This window comes from Capricornis sumatraensis, unplaced genomic scaffold (genome assembly GCF_032405125.1).
Source record: "Capricornis sumatraensis isolate serow.1 unplaced genomic scaffold, serow.2 scaffold39, whole genome shotgun sequence".
Taxonomy (NCBI): domain Eukaryota; kingdom Metazoa; phylum Chordata; class Mammalia; order Artiodactyla; family Bovidae; genus Capricornis; species Capricornis sumatraensis.
Genome location: NW_027184649.1, coordinates 1 through 15,430, shown reverse-complemented (window position 1 = coordinate 15,430; position 15,430 = coordinate 1). Strand labels below are relative to the sequence as shown.

General features: G+C 61.7%; 3 protein-coding genes across 3 annotated transcripts; all 3 read left to right on the top strand.

The window, feature by feature from the left end:
* The first annotated feature begins 50 nt into the window (after window positions 1-50).
* Window positions 51-3,964, top strand: LOC138072434 (ubiquitin carboxyl-terminal hydrolase 17-like protein 6). Its single transcript, XM_068963508.1, has 5 exons — window positions 51-207; window positions 356-471; window positions 902-961; window positions 2,273-2,356; window positions 2,522-3,964. The coding sequence occupies exons 1-5, from the start codon at window positions 51-53 to the stop codon at window positions 3,962-3,964; spliced, it is 1,860 nt and encodes a 619-aa protein (XP_068819609.1).
* A 3,030-nt stretch (window positions 3,965-6,994) lies between these two features.
* Window positions 6,995-8,596, top strand: LOC138072433 (ubiquitin carboxyl-terminal hydrolase 17-like protein 6). The gene has a single exon (XM_068963507.1). It carries the CDS (start codon window positions 6,995-6,997, stop codon window positions 8,594-8,596), a length of 1,602 nt encoding a protein of 533 aa, XP_068819608.1.
* A 717-nt stretch (window positions 8,597-9,313) lies between these two features.
* Window positions 9,314-13,227, top strand: LOC138072432 (ubiquitin carboxyl-terminal hydrolase 17-like protein 6). The gene is made up of 5 exons (XM_068963506.1): window positions 9,314-9,470; window positions 9,619-9,734; window positions 10,165-10,224; window positions 11,536-11,619; window positions 11,785-13,227. Exons 1-5 carry the CDS (start codon window positions 9,314-9,316, stop codon window positions 13,225-13,227), a joined length of 1,860 nt encoding a protein of 619 aa, XP_068819607.1.
* The last annotated feature ends 2,203 nt before the right edge of the window (window positions 13,228-15,430 follow it).

Genomic DNA, 15,430 nt, shown 5'->3' with positions numbered 1-15,430 from the left:
GGACGCTGGTCCGCACAGTTCCCTGGGGCTCCATTTCCGGTGCAAGGAGCATGCTGGAGAAGCGCCGAGTGCCAAACAGGAGAAGCGATCCACGATGCCATGAGCACCACCACCGGCACCGCCAGCACCGACACGAAGGCCGAGGGGAGAAAGGCGAGCCAGCTAGTCCCAAAGAAACCTCTCCACCAGCAGTGCACCGGGGCCTAGGTGGAGATCCGTCGCGCAGCGTTCATTTCTGAAAGCAAAGGTCCTCCCCGCCCTGAGGAAAGACCCGAGCCTACCCTAGGTTGGGATAGCAAGACAACTGGACTTCCGACTCAGCCCGGCCTGCCTGGCAGTCCGTTGTCTCTTCCAGCTGGGCCCCGGACAAACGCCGCTGGACGCGAGGAGATGCGGCCGGCCTCCAAAGTGCCCGGGGCGGTGGGGAAACTGTCCTCCCCTGGCTGCTTTCTCGACTGCCTCGTGATTCCCGTGACCCGGTGGTGGAGGGGCGCCTGAGGACCCTTATCGATCACCTCTCGCGTTTCATTTCTGTTTCTTGGCTGCCGGCTGCGAACCCCAAACCCTCCAGCAAAGGGCAGACCGGGAATGTGCGGTTTAACATCTCAGACCTCGAGGGACAACTCTGGCTGCTGACTGCGCCAGTCGGCCTGGCAAGGAACAGAGAACGTTCCGATGGCTCGTTCCCCCCGCATGGTTCCCTACAGCACACCATGCCCTCCACACGTGGAGAGGAAAAAGAATGATGAGCAGTATCTTCCCCCAAGAACACGAACAAGCGTGCCCCGCGCGAGGACGTGGAGCCACCCACAGCCCTCCCTCATCATCACCACCCGTCTTCCTCCGCCCCATCGTCTCCAACGGCCTTGCTGCTTGCCCCACCCGCCCCCCTCCGGAGAAGAGGGAGAAGGAGAAGGAGGAGAAGGAGAAGAACGGCGACGGGAGCGGCGTGGCAGAGCGAGTGGGAAGGTGGCCTCACGCTGGGGGAAATCCGTGCAAAAGCGAGAAAGATACTGGCTGATCTCGCTTCTCTGTGCCATGGGAAGGAGGCAAGAGGACAGCAAGGGTGTGAGCCCCTGGGCGACAAAGCACAAAGCGGTAGGGTCCTGGGATGGGATGGGGAAGCGGGAGGTGGGAGGGGTGCAACAGGCTAAGGAAGAAAGCGGGGTCAGGGCCATTCTTTCCTAGTAAGGATCGACGGGATCAACGCTTCAGCTACGTATGGGAAACACGCGGACCGTGAAACCCCCATCGTCCCGGAAGGCAAGCATAATGTCCAGGACGGGAGAGCAGACAGACACACCCGTCCCACACCGAGAAGGAAAGCGACAGTCATCCTCCTCCAGGAGGGAAACCTTCTTTATACCTTGACTTATAGTGCGTTTTAAGCCCTGGAATTGGAAAGACGACTGTATGAGTCAATTATTGTATATAAAATAGAGAAAGAGAATAAAAGCAACAAAAAAAATAACAAAATGAACACAAAATTAGTAAAAAAAAATAAAAAAATAAAAAAAAGGAAACAAACAAACAAACAAAAAAAAAAAACAGAAAACCCCCCCAAAAAAACAAAGAAAGCAACGACAACAACAACAACAACTATCAAAACAAATGGAAGAAGGAAAAGGAAGGGCGAAAGGCAATGGAGACATAAAAGGAGCTGAAGCAATGAATCCAAAGTTGCAGCAAGACTATGCCTTTCGGAATGAGCTCGCTTTGGGGCTTGGCCAACGGCCCTGAAGGGAGAAAAGCACGTGTGCCCCTCTCCCGGCAGCTTTTGGTGCCAGGACCCTGAACGCTAGGAGAGTGTCCAGTGAGAAAGCATAGAAATCGGAGTGGACCTCACTGGAGAGCAAAGTTGAGGCAAGGGTTTCTTGTTGTGTGGGGAGGGGTTGTCCTCTGGCAGGGATCTGGGGTGGGGAGACCCCTAAAGGGGGGAGGGTAGGTGGGCAGACATATGTTTGCACAAGTGTGTTAGGATGTGAATGGTGAGCCCACGGCATCCCTCTGCAGCGCGCATTTGTGTGCTGAACTTGGAAGGCCCGCAGTGAATCTCTAGCGGGCAAGGCTGGAAGGCCCAACGGCCCCGAGTCATTTGCATCCGGAACCCTTTGGTCCAGGGGGCCAGGTCGGAAGTGCGTGCGGGGCTTCGTCACGGGGAATTCCCCGAGAAAAGTGTCGGTGGTTGGATGGCGGGAGTGGGAGTGGGCAGGCCCTCGGCCGCCTCGGCGAATGAGGAGCTTGCACGTGCGGGGGTGGGGCTGTGGGAAAGCCCCCAAAGGACCGAGGGGGCGGGGCCAAGGCCCTTTTTGGAGACGACGGTGTGAGGGAAGGAGGCATCGGCGTGCAGCTGCAGGTAGGAGATGGAAACCCTCGTGGGCCTTGTTTGCAGAGCCCCGGGGGCTGCTTCTGAGCACGGGGGAGGTGCGTGTCCGGCTCCCTTCAACGTCTCAGCCGGAGGGCAAGGTTGTCGGGCCAGCGCCGCTGGTGCGGATGCCCTTCGGGACCCTCTGTCCCCGAGGGGCCGTCGCCGGCAGTCGGGCGCCCCCAGCGGGGTGACTTGGCTCCTGGGTCAGTGGGGCTGGCGCCTGGCCAGAAAGTCGCCCTGAGTTGGAGGGGGCCGTGGGGGGCGGGCGCTGGGCTTCAGAATCTGGGGAACACCTGCTACGTGAATGCGGCGCTGCAGTGTCTGAGCCACACGCCGCCCCTGGCCAGCTGGCTGGTGTCCCGGCAGCACGCCACCCTCTGTGCGGCCGGCAGCCCCTGCACGCTCTGTGCCATGCGAGCTCACGTGACCCGAGCCCTCCTTCACGCGGGAGAGGTGATCCGGCCCCGCAAGGACCTGCTGGCGGGCTTCCACAGACACCAGCAGGAAGATGCCCACGAGTTTCTGATGTTCACTCTGAATGGCATGCAGCAAGGGTGCCTGAGTGCACCCCAGCCGTCGGGCCACGCCTCCGAGGACACCAGCGTCGTCCGTCAGATCTTCGGCGGGACGTGGAGGTCTCGGATCCAGTGTCTCCACTGCCTCGGTGTCTCGGACACGTTCGACCCTTATCTGGACGTCAGCCTGGATATCACGGTGGCTCAGAGTGTGGAGCAAGCTCTGAGAGAGCTGGTGAAGCCCGAGAAGCTGGAGGCGGAAAATGCCTATGACTGTGGCGTTTGTCTCCGGAAGGTGCCTGCCACCAAGAGGTTGACTTTGCACAGCACGTCCCAGGTCCTGGTGCTGGTGCTGAAGCGGTTCACACAGCTGAGCGGGGCCAAAAGGGCTCAGGAGGTGCGCTATCCCCAGTGCCTGGACGTGCAGCCCTACACGTCTGAGGGGAAGGCAGGGCCACTGGGCTACGTGCTCTATGCCGTGCTGGTGCACTCCGGGTGGAGCTGTGAGCGAGGACACTACTTTTGTTACGTCCGAGCGGGCAACGGCCAGTGGTATAAGATGGACGATGCCAAGGTGACCGCCTGTGACGAGACTGCTGCCCTGAGCCAGAGCGCCTACGTCCTGTTCTACGCCCGGGAGGGTGCGTGGGAAGGGGGCGCTGGGCGAGGGGCAGCGGCCCCCCTCGGGGCTGACCCCACAGACCCCGGGCAGCCTGCAGGAGACGCCAGCGGCAGAGCTCCTGGGTCGCAGGAGTCCCCGGGGGACACAGAGGCCGAAGGGATGAGCTTAGAGCAGTGGAGACGCCTGCAAGAACACCACCGACCGAAGCCGGCCTTGGAGCTGCGCAAGATCCAGGCTGCCCTGCCTGCCGGCGCAGTCGTGATTCACCGGTCCAGACACGGAGATGGGAGAAACCGCCCGCCGCCCGCACAGGAGCACCACCGGCTCGACCGGCCCAGCACGGACAGCCCGCTTCCGGGGCCGACGGACGTCGGCCACGGCCCTCGCGCCAGCGGGAGGGCCAGAGCGACCAAGGGGAGGAACAAGAAGCCGCGGCCATCTCTGGGGCTGTGGCGGTAGGCCGGCTCTGACGCACGTGCGTGCAGACGCCCAGGCACACTCTGCGTGCGGCACGCCCTGGGCGACGCAGCAAGAGTGCCGACGAGGAGCGAGTTCCTCTCTGGCGGTGAGGACGATGCGGCCTCCTGGGCAAAGGCGGGGCCTGGAGTGAGCCCGGGGTCTCGGTGGTCCCTGGGAACGGGTTCGTTCCTGAGCGGCTCAGCCCTCGAGGGCTGGCTCTGCTGGGAAGTCGCCGGAGCGAATGGGGTGCGTGAGCGGGTCTGAGCACGGTGCGAGGGCCTGCCACTTCTGCGAGGGTGGGGGAGTCCTGTCTGGTTGGGACTCTGGGTGTGGCTTTGCCTTTCTTCCCCCGTCTCCAGTCCCTGGCCGCACCGCCGGCCTCTGGTGAGTGACGCGGCCTGGAGACGCCTCACAGAACGCTCACAGCCGGCCGAGCAAGGAGACGATCTCCGGAGCCCTTCGGCGGGGAGGTGCAGGGAAGAGCGGGTGCAGGTCCACGCACCGTGTGCTTCCGGCCGGCCAGGCTCTCGAAAATGCCCCAAACGTCGAGCAGCGTCCGGGGGGAAGAAGGGCCAGCAGTCTTTATGGGTGGCTGCCCTCGGGAGGCCTCGTGCTACTAGGCAGAGTGTCCGGCAGGAATGAGGCGGGGATCCGTGCGTCCCCGGCAGGACGCTGGTCCGCACAGTTCCCTGGGGCTCCATTTCCGGTGCAAGGAGCATGCTGGAGAAGCGCCGAGTGCCAAACAGGAGAAGCGATCCACGATGCCATGAGCACCACCACCGGCACCGCCAGCACCGACACGAAGGCCGAGGGGAGAAAGGCGAGCCAGCTAGTCCCAAAGAAACCTCTCCACCAGCAGTGCACCGGGGCCTAGGTGGAGATCCGTCGCGCAGCGTTCATTTCTGAAAGCAAAGGTCTTCCCCGCCCTGAGGAAAGACCCGAGCCTACCCTAGGTTGGGATAGCAAGACAACTGGACTTCCGACTCAGCCCGGCCTGCCTGGCAGTCCGTTGTCTCTTCCAGCTGGGCCCCGGACAAACGCCGCTGGACGCGAGGAGATGCGGCCGGCCTCCAAAGTGCCCGGGGCGGTGGGGAAACTGTCCTCCCCTGGCTGCTTTCTCGACTGCCTCGTGATTCCCGTGACCCGGTGGTGGAGGGGCGCCTGAGGACCCTTATCGATCACCTCTCGCGTTTCATTTCTGTTTCTTGGCTGCCGGCTGCGAACCCCAAACCCTCCAGCAAAGGGCAGACCGGGAATGTGCGGTTTAACATCTCAGACCTCGAGGGACAACTCTGGCTGCTGACTGCGCCAGTCGGCCTGGCAAGGAACAGAGAACGTTCCGATGGCTCGTTCCCCCCGCATGGTTCCCTACAGCACACCATGCCCTCCACACGTGGAGAGGAAAAAGAATGATGAGCAGTATCTTCCCCCAAGAACACGAACAAGCGTGCCCCGCGCGAGGACGTGGAGCCACCCACAGCCCTCCCTCATCATCACCACCCGTCTTCCTCCGCCCCATCGTCTCCAACGGCCTTGCTGCTTGCCCCACCCGCCCCCCTCCGGAGAAGAGGGAGAAGGAGAAGGAGGAGAAGGAGAAGAACGGCGACGGGAGCGGCGTGGCAGAGCGAGTGGGAAGGTGGCCTCACGCTGGGGGAAATCCGTGCAAAAGCGAGAAAGATACTGGCTGATCTCGCTTCTCTGTGCCATGGGAAGGAGGCAAGAGGACAGCAAGGGTGTGAGCCCCTGGGCGACAAAGCACAAAGCGGTAGGGTCCTGGGATGGGATGGGGAAGCGGGAGGTGGGAGGGGTGCAACAGGCTAAGGAAGAAAGCGGGGTCAGGGCCATTCTTTCCTAGTAAGGATCGACGGGATCAACGCTTCAGCTACGTATGGGAAACACGCGGACCGTGAAACCCCCATCGTCCCGGAAGGCAAGCATAATGTCCAGGACGGGAGAGCAGACAGACACACCCGTCCCACACCGAGAAGGAAAGCGACAGTCATCCTCCTCCAGGAGGGAAACCTTCTTTATACCTTGACTTATAGTGCGTTTTAAGCCCTGGAATTGGAAAGACGACTGTATGAGTCAATTATTGTATATAAAATAGAGAAAGAGAATAAAAGCAACAAAAAAAATAACAAAATGAACACAAAATTAGTAAAAAAAAATAAAAAAATAAAAAAAAGGAAACAAACAAACAAACAAAAAAAAAAAACAGAAAACCCCCCCAAAAAAACAAAGAAAGCAACGACAACAACAACAACAACTATCAAAACAAATGGAAGAAGGAAAAGGAAGGGCGAAAGGCAATGGAGACATAAAAGGAGCTGAAGCAATGAATCCAAAGTTGCAGCAAGACTATGCCTTTCGGAATGAGCTCGCTTTGGGGCTTGGCCAACGGCCCTGAAGGGAGAAAAGCACGTGTGCCCCTCTCCCGGCAGCTTTTGGTGCCAGGACCCTGAACGCTAGGAGAGTGTCCAGTGAGAAAGCATAGAAATCGGAGTGGACCTCACTGGAGAGCAAAGTTGAGGCAAGGGTTTCTTGTTGTGTGGGGAGGGGTTGTCCTCTGGCAGGGATCTGGGGTGGGGAGACCCCTAAAGGGGGGAGGGTAGGTGGGCAGACATATGTTTGCACAAGTGTGTTAGGATGTGAATGGTGAGCCCACGGCATCCCTCTGCAGCGCGCATTTGTGTGCTGAACTTGGAAGGCCCGCAGTGAATCTCTAGCGGGCAAGGCTGGAAGGCCCAACGGCCCCGAGTCATTTGCATCCGGAACCCTTTGGTCCAGGGGGCCAGGTCGGAAGTGCGTGCGGGGCTTCGTCACGGGGAATTCCCCGAGAAAAGTGTCGGTGGTTGGATGGCGGGAGTGGGAGTGGGCAGGCCCTCGGCCGCCTCGGCGAATGAGGAGCTTGCACGTGCGGGGGTGGGGCTGTGGGAAAGCCCCCAAAGGACCGAGGGGGCGGGGCCAAGGCCCTTTTTGGAGACGACGGTGTGAGGGAAGGAGGCATCGGCGTGCAGCTGCAGGTAGGAGATGGAAACCCTCGTGGGCCTTGTTTGCAGAGCCCCGGGGGCTGCTTCTGAGCACGGGGGAGGTGCGTGTCCGGCTCCCTTCAACGTCTCAGCCGGAGGGCAAGGTTGTCGGGCCAGCGCCGCTGGTGCGGATGCCCTTCGGGGACCCTCTGTCCCCGAGGGGCCGTCGCCGGCAGTCGGGCGCCCCCAGCGGGGTGACTTGGCTCCTGGGTCAGTGGGGCTGGCGCCTGGCCAGAAAGTCGCCCTGAGTTGGAGGGGGCCGTGGGGGGCGGGCGCTGGGCTTCAGAATCTGGGGAACACCTGCTACGTGAATGCGGCGCTGCAGTGTCTGAGCCACACGCCGCCCCTGGCCAGCTGGCTGGTGTCCCGGCAGCACGCCACCCTCTGTGCGGCCGGCAGCCCCTGCACGCTCTGTGCCATGCGAGCTCACGTGACCCGAGCCCTCCTTCACGCGGGAGAGGTGATCCGGCCCCGCAAGGACCTGCTGGCGGGCTTCCACAGACACCAGCAGGAAGATGCCCACGAGTTTCTGATGTTCACTCTGAATGGCATGCAGCAAGGGTGCCTGAGTGCACCCCAGCCGTCGGGCCACGCCTCCGAGGACACCAGCGTCGTCCGTCAGATCTTCGGCGGGACGTGGAGGTCTCGGATCCAGTGTCTCCACTGCCTCGGTGTCTCGGACACGTTCGACCCTTATCTGGACGTCAGCCTGGATATCACGGTGGCTCAGAGTGTGGAGCAAGCTCTGAGAGAGCTGGTGAAGCCCGAGAAGCTGGAGGCGGAAAATGCCTATGACTGTGGCGTTTGTCTCCGGAAGGTGCCTGCCACCAAGAGGTTGACTTTGCACAGCACGTCCCAGGTCCTGGTGCTGGTGCTGAAGCGGTTCACACAGCTGAGCGGGGCCAAAAGGGCTCAGGAGGTGCGCTATCCCCAGTGCCTGGACGTGCAGCCCTACACGTCTGAGGGGAAGGCAGGGCCACTGGGCTACGTGCTCTATGCCGTGCTGGTGCACTCCGGGTGGAGCTGTGAGCGAGGACACTACTTTTGTTACGTCCGAGCGGGCAACGGCCAGTGGTATAAGATGGACGATGCCAAGGTGACCGCCTGTGACGAGACTGCTGCCCTGAGCCAGAGCGCCTACGTCCTGTTCTACGCCCGGGAGGGTGCGTGGGAAGGGGGCGCTGGGCGAGGGGCAGCGGCCCCCCTCGGGGCTGACCCCACAGACCCCGGGCAGCCTGCAGGAGACGCCAGCGGCAGAGCTCCTGGGTCGCAGGAGTCCCCGGGGGACACAGAGGCCGAAGGGATGAGCTTAGAGCAGTGGAGACGCCTGCAAGAACACCACCGACCGAAGCCGGCCTTGGAGCTGCGCAAGATCCAGGCTGCCCTGCCTGCCGGCGCAGTCGTGATTCACCGGTCCAGACACGGAGATGGGAGAAACCGCCCGCCGCCCGCACAGGAGCACCACCGGCTCGACCGGCCCAGCACGGACAGCCCGCTTCCGGGGCCGACGGACGTCGGCCACGGCCCTCGCGCCAGCGGGAGGGCCAGAGCGACCAAGGGGAGGAACAAGAAGCCGCGGCCATCTCTGGGGCTGTGGCGGTAGGCCGGCTCTGACGCACGTGCGTGCAGACGCCCAGGCACACTCTGCGTGCGGCACGCCCTGGGCGACGCAGCAAGAGTGCCGACGAGGAGCGAGTTCCTCTCTGGCGGTGAGGACGATGCGGCCTCCTGGGCAAAGGCGGGGCCTGGAGTGAGCCCGGGGTCTCGGTGGTCCCTGGGAACGGGTTCGTTCCTGAGCGGCTCAGCCCTCGAGGGCTGGCTCTGCTGGGAAGTCGCCGGAGCGAATGGGGTGCGTGAGCGGGTCTGAGCACGGTGCGAGGGCCTGCCACTTCTGCGAGGGTGGGGGAGTCCTGTCTGGTTGGGACTCTGGGTGTGGCTTTGCCTTTCTTCCCCCGTCTCCAGTCCCTGGCCGCACCGCCGGCCTCTGGTGAGTGACGCGGCCTGGAGACGCCTCACAGAACGCTCACAGCCGGCCGAGCAAGGAGACGATCTCCGGAGCCCTTCGGCGGGGAGGTGCAGGGAAGAGCGGGTGCAGGTCCACGCACCGTGTGCTTCCGGCCGGCCAGGCTCTCGAAAATGCCCCAAACGTCGAGCAGCGTCCGGGGGGAAGAAGGGCCAGCAGTCTTTATGGGTGGCTGCCCTCGGGAGGCCTCGTGCTACTAGGCAGAGTGTCCGGCAGGAATGAGGCGGGGATCCGTGCGTCCCCGGCAGGACGCTGGTCCGCACAGTTCCCTGGGGCTCCATTTCCGGTGCAAGGAGCATGCTGGAGAAGCGCCGAGTGCCAAACAGGAGAAGCGATCCACGATGCCATGAGCACCACCACCGGCACCGCCAGCACCGACACGAAGGCCGAGGGGAGAAAGGCGAGCCAGCTAGTCCCAAAGAAACCTCTCCACCAGCAGTGCACCGGGGCCTAGGTGGAGATCCGTCGCGCAGCGTTCATTTCTGAAAGCAAAGGTCTTCCCCGCCCTGAGGAAAGACCCGAGCCTACCCTAGGTTGGGATAGCAAGACAACTGGACTTCCGACTCAGCCCGGCCTGCCTGGCAGTCCGTTGTCTCTTCCAGCTGGGCCCCGGACAAACGCCGCTGGACGCGAGGAGATGCGGCCGGCCTCCAAAGTGCCCGGGGCGGTGGGGAAACTGTCCTCCCCTGGCTGCTTTCTCGACTGCCTCGTGATTCCCGTGACCCGGTGGTGGAGGGGCGCCTGAGGACCCTTATCGATCACCTCTCGCGTTTCATTTCTGTTTCTTGGCTGCCGGCTGCGAACCCCAAACCCTCCAGCAAAGGGCAGACCGGGAATGTGCGGTTTAACATCTCAGACCTCGAGGGACAACTCTGGCTGCTGACTGCGCCAGTCGGCCTGGCAAGGAACAGAGAACGTTCCGATGGCTCGTTCCCCCCGCATGGTTCCCTACAGCACACCATGCCCTCCACACGTGGAGAGGAAAAAGAATGATGAGCAGTATCTTCCCCCAAGAACACGAACAAGCGTGCCCCGCGCGAGGACGTGGAGCCACCCACAGCCCTCCCTCATCATCACCACCCGTCTTCCTCCGCCCCATCGTCTCCAACGGCCTTGCTGCTTGCCCCACCCGCCCCCCTCCGGAGAAGAGGGAGAAGGAGAAGGAGGAGAAGGAGAAGAACGGCGACGGGAGCGGCGTGGCAGAGCGAGTGGGAAGGTGGCCTCACGCTGGGGGAAATCCGTGCAAAAGCGAGAAAGATACTGGCTGATCTCGCTTCTCTGTGCCATGGGAAGGAGGCAAGAGGACAGCAAGGGTGTGAGCCCCTGGGCGACAAAGCACAAAGCGGTAGGGTCCTGGGATGGGATGGGGAAGCGGGAGGTGGGAGGGGTGCAACAGGCTAAGGAAGAAAGCGGGGTCAGGGCCATTCTTTCCTAGTAAGGATCGACGGGATCAACGCTTCAGCTACGTATGGGAAACACGCGGACCGTGAAACCCCCATCGTCCCGGAAGGCAAGCATAATGTCCAGGACGGGAGAGCAGACAGACACACCCGTCCCACACCGAGAAGGAAAGCGACAGTCATCCTCCTCCAGGAGGGAAACCTTCTTTATACCTTGACTTATAGTGCGTTTTAAGCCCTGGAATTGGAAAGACGACTGTATGAGTCAATTATTGTATATAAAATAGAGAAAGAGAATAAAAGCAACAAAAAAAATAACAAAATGAACACAAAATTAGTAAAAAAAAATAAAAAAATAAAAAAAAGGAAACAAACAAACAAACAAAAAAAAAAAACAGAAAACCCCCCCAAAAAAACAAAGAAAGCAACGACAACAACAACAACAACTATCAAAACAAATGGAAGAAGGAAAAGGAAGGGCGAAAGGCAATGGAGACATAAAAGGAGCTGAAGCAATGAATCCAAAGTTGCAGCAAGACTATGCCTTTCGGAATGAGCTCGCTTTGGGGCTTGGCCAACGGCCCTGAAGGGAGAAAAGCACGTGTGCCCCTCTCCCGGCAGCTTTTGGTGCCAGGACCCTGAACGCTAGGAGAGTGTCCAGTGAGAAAGCATAGAAATCGGAGTGGACCTCACTGGAGAGCAAAGTTGAGGCAAGGGTTTCTTGTTGTGTGGGGAGGGGTTGTCCTCTGGCAGGGATCTGGGGTGGGGAGACCCCTAAAGGGGGGAGGGTAGGTGGGCAGACATATGTTTGCACAAGTGTGTTAGGATGTGAATGGTGAGCCCACGGCATCCCTCTGCAGCGCGCATTTGTGTGCTGAACTTGGAAGGCCCGCAGTGAATCTCTAGCGGGCAAGGCTGGAAGGCCCAACGGCCCCGAGTCATTTGCATCCGGAACCCTTTGGTCCAGGGGGCCAGGTCGGAAGTGCGTGCGGGGCTTCGTCACGGGGAATTCCCCGAGAAAAGTGTCGGTGGTTGGATGGCGGGAGTGGGAGTGGGCAGGCCCTCGGCCGCCTCGGCGAATGAGGAGCTTGCACGTGCGGGGGTGGGGCTGTGGGAAAGCCCCCAAAGGACCGAGGGGGCGGGGCCAAGGCCCTTTTTGGAGACGACGGTGTGAGGGAAGGAGGCATCGGCGTGCAGCTGCAGGTAGGAGATGGAAACCCTCGTGGGCCTTGTTTGCAGAGCCCCGGGGGCTGCTTCTGAGCACGGGGGAGGTGCGTGTCCGGCTCCCTTCAACGTCTCAGCCGGAGGGCAAGGTTGTCGGGCCAGCGCCGCTGGTGCGGATGCCCTTCGGGACCCTCTGTCCCCGAGGGGCCGTCGCCGGCAGTCGGGCGCCCCCAGCGGGGTGACTTGGCTCCTGGGTCAGTGGGGCTGGCGCCTGGCCAGAAAGTCGCCCTGAGTTGGAGGGGGCCGTGGGGGGCGGGCGCTGGGCTTCAGAATCTGGGGAACACCTGCTACGTGAATGCGGCGCTGCAGTGTCTGAGCCACACGCCGCCCCTGGCCAGCTGGCTGGTGTCCCGGCAGCACGCCACCCTCTGTGCGGCCGGCAGCCCCTGCACGCTCTGTGCCATGCGAGCTCACGTGACCCGAGCCCTCCTTCACGCGGGAGAGGTGATCCGGCCCCGCAAGGACCTGCTGGCGGGCTTCCACAGACACCAGCAGGAAGATGCCCACGAGTTTCTGATGTTCACTCTGAATGGCATGCAGCAAGGGTGCCTGAGTGCACCCCAGCCGTCGGGCCACGCCTCCGAGGACACCAGCGTCGTCCGTCAGATCTTCGGCGGGACGTGGAGGTCTCGGATCCAGTGTCTCCACTGCCTCGGTGTCTCGGACACGTTCGACCCTTATCTGGACGTCAGCCTGGATATCACGGTGGCTCAGAGTGTGGAGCAAGCTCTGAGAGAGCTGGTGAAGCCCGAGAAGCTGGAGGCGGAAAATGCCTATGACTGTGGCGTTTGTCTCCGGAAGGTGCCTGCCACCAAGAGGTTGACTTTGCACAGCACGTCCCAGGTCCTGGTGCTGGTGCTGAAGCGGTTCACACAGCTGAGCGGGGCCAAAAGGGCTCAGGAGGTGCGCTATCCCCAGTGCCTGGACGTGCAGCCCTACACGTCTGAGGGGAAGGCAGGGCCACTGGGCTACGTGCTCTATGCCGTGCTGGTGCACTCCGGGTGGAGCTGTGAGCGAGGACACTACTTTTGTTACGTCCGAGCGGGCAACGGCCAGTGGTATAAGATGGACGATGCCAAGGTGACCGCCTGTGACGAGACTGCTGCCCTGAGCCAGAGCGCCTACGTCCTGTTCTACGCCCGGGAGGGTGCGTGGGAAGGGGGCGCTGGGCGAGGGGCAGCGGCCCCCCTCGGGGCTGACCCCACAGACCCCGGGCAGCCTGCAGGAGACGCCAGCGGCAGAGCTCCTGGGTCGCAGGAGTCCCCGGGGGACACAGAGGCCGAAGGGATGAGCTTAGAGCAGTGGAGACGCCTGCAAGAACACCACCGACCGAAGCCGGCCTTGGAGCTGCGCAAGATCCAGGCTGCCCTGCCTGCCGGCGCAGTCGTGATTCACCGGTCCAGACACGGAGATGGGAGAAACCGCCCGCCGCCCGCACAGGAGCACCACCGGCTCGACCGGCCCAGCACGGACAGCCCGCTTCCGGGGCCGACGGACGTCGGCCACGGCCCTCGCGCCAGCGGGAGGGCCAGAGCGACCAAGGGGAGGAACAAGAAGCCGCGGCCATCTCTGGGGCTGTGGCGGTAGGCCGGCTCTGACGCACGTGCGTGCAGACGCCCAGGCACACTCTGCGTGCGGCACGCCCTGGGCGACGCAGCAAGAGTGCCGACGAGGAGCGAGTTCCTCTCTGGCGGTGAGGACGATGCGGCCTCCTGGGCAAAGGCGGGGCCTGGAGTGAGCCCGGGGTCTCGGTGGTCCCTGGGAACGGGTTCGTTCCTGAGCGGCTCAGCCCTCGAGGGCTGGCTCTGCTGGGAAGTCGCCGGAGCGAATGGGGTGCGTGAGCGGGTCTGAGCACGGTGCGAGGGCCTGCCACTTCTGCGAGGGTGGGGGAGTCCTGTCTGGTTGGGACTCTGGGTGTGGCTTTGCCTTTCTTCCCCCGTCTCCAGTCCCTGGCCGCACCGCCGGCCTCTGGTGAGTGACGCGGCCTGGAGACGCCTCACAGAACGCTCACAGCCGGCCGAGCAAGGAGACGATCTCCGGAGCCCTTCGGCGGGGAGGTGCAGGGAAGAGCGGGTGCAGGTCCACGCACCGTGTGCTTCCGGCCGGCCAGGCTCTCGAAAATGCCCCAAACGTCGAGCAGCGTCCGGGGGGAAGAAGGGCCAGCAGTCTTTATGGGTGGCTGCCCTCGGGAGGCCTCGTGCTACTAGGCAGAGTGTCCGGCAGGAATGAGGCGGGGATCCGTGCGTCCCCGGCAGGACGCTGGTCCGCACAGTTCCCTGGGGCTCCATTTCCGGTGCAAGGAGCATGCTGGAGAAGCGCCGAGTGCCAAACAGGAGAAGCGATCCACGATGCCATGAGCACCACCACCGGCACCGCCAGCACCGACACGAAGGCCGAGGGGAGAAAGGCGAGCCAGCTAGTCCCAAAGAAACCTCTCCACCAGCAGTGCACCGGGGCCTAGGTGGAGATCCGTCGCGCAGCGTTCATTTCTGAAAGCAAAGGTCTTCCCCGCCCTGAGGAAAGACCCGAGCCTACCCTAGGTTGGGATAGCAAGACAACTGGACTTCCGACTCAGCCCGGCCTGCCTGGCAGTCCGTTGTCTCTTCCAGCTGGGCCCCGGACAAACGCCGCTGGACGCGAGGAGATGCGGCCGGCCTCCAAAGTGCCCGGGGCGGTGGGGAAACTGTCCTCCCCTGGCTGCTTTCTCGACTGCCTCGTGATTCCCGTGACCCGGTGGTGGAGGGGCGCCTGAGGACCCTTATCGATCACCTCTCGCGTTTCATTTCTGTTTCTTGGCTGCCGGCTGCGAACCCCAAACCCTCCAGCAAAGGGCAGACCGGGAATGTGCGGTTTAACATCTCAGACCTCGAGGGACAACTCTGGCTGCTGACTGCGCCAGTCGGCCTGGCAAGGAACAGAGAACGTTCCGATGGCTCGTTCCCCCCGCATGGTTCCCTACAGCACACCATGCCCTCCACACGTGGAGAGGAAAAAGAATGATGAGCAGTATCTTCCCCAAGAACACGAACAAGCGTGCCCCGCGCGAGGACGTGGAGCCACCCACAGCCCTCCCTCATCATCACCACCCGTCTTCCTCCGCCCCATCGTCTCCAACGGCCTTGCTGCTTGCCCCACCCGCCCCCCTCCGGAGAAGAGGGAGAAGGAGAAGGAGGAGAAGGAGAAGAACGGCGACGGGAGCGGCGTGGCAGAGCGAGTGGGAAGGTGGCCTCACGCTGGGGGAAATCCGTGCAAAAGCGAGAAAGATACTGGCTGATCTCGCTTCTCTGTGCCATGGGAAGGAGGCAAGAGGACAGCAAGGGTGTGAGCCCCTGGGCGACAAAGCACAAAGCGGTAGGGTCCTGGGATGGGATGGGGAAGCGGGAGGTGGGAGGGGTGCAACAGGCTAAGGAAGAAAGCGGGGTCAGGGCCATTCTTTCCTAGTAAGGATCGACGGGATCAACGCTTCAGCTACGTATGGGAAACACGCGGACCGTGAAACCCCCATCGTCCCGGAAGGCAAGCATAATGTCCAGGACGGGAGAGCAGACAGACACACCCGTCCCACACCGAGAAGGAAAGCGACAGTCATCCTCCTCCAGGAGGGAAACCTTCTTTATACCTTGACTTATAGTGCGTTTTAAGCCCTGGAATTGGAAAGACGACTGTATGAGTCAATTATTGTATATAAAATAGAGAAAGAGAATAAAAGCAACAAAAAAAATAACAAAATGAACACAAAATTAGTAAAAAAAAATAAAAAAATAAAAAAAAGGAAACAAACAAACAAACA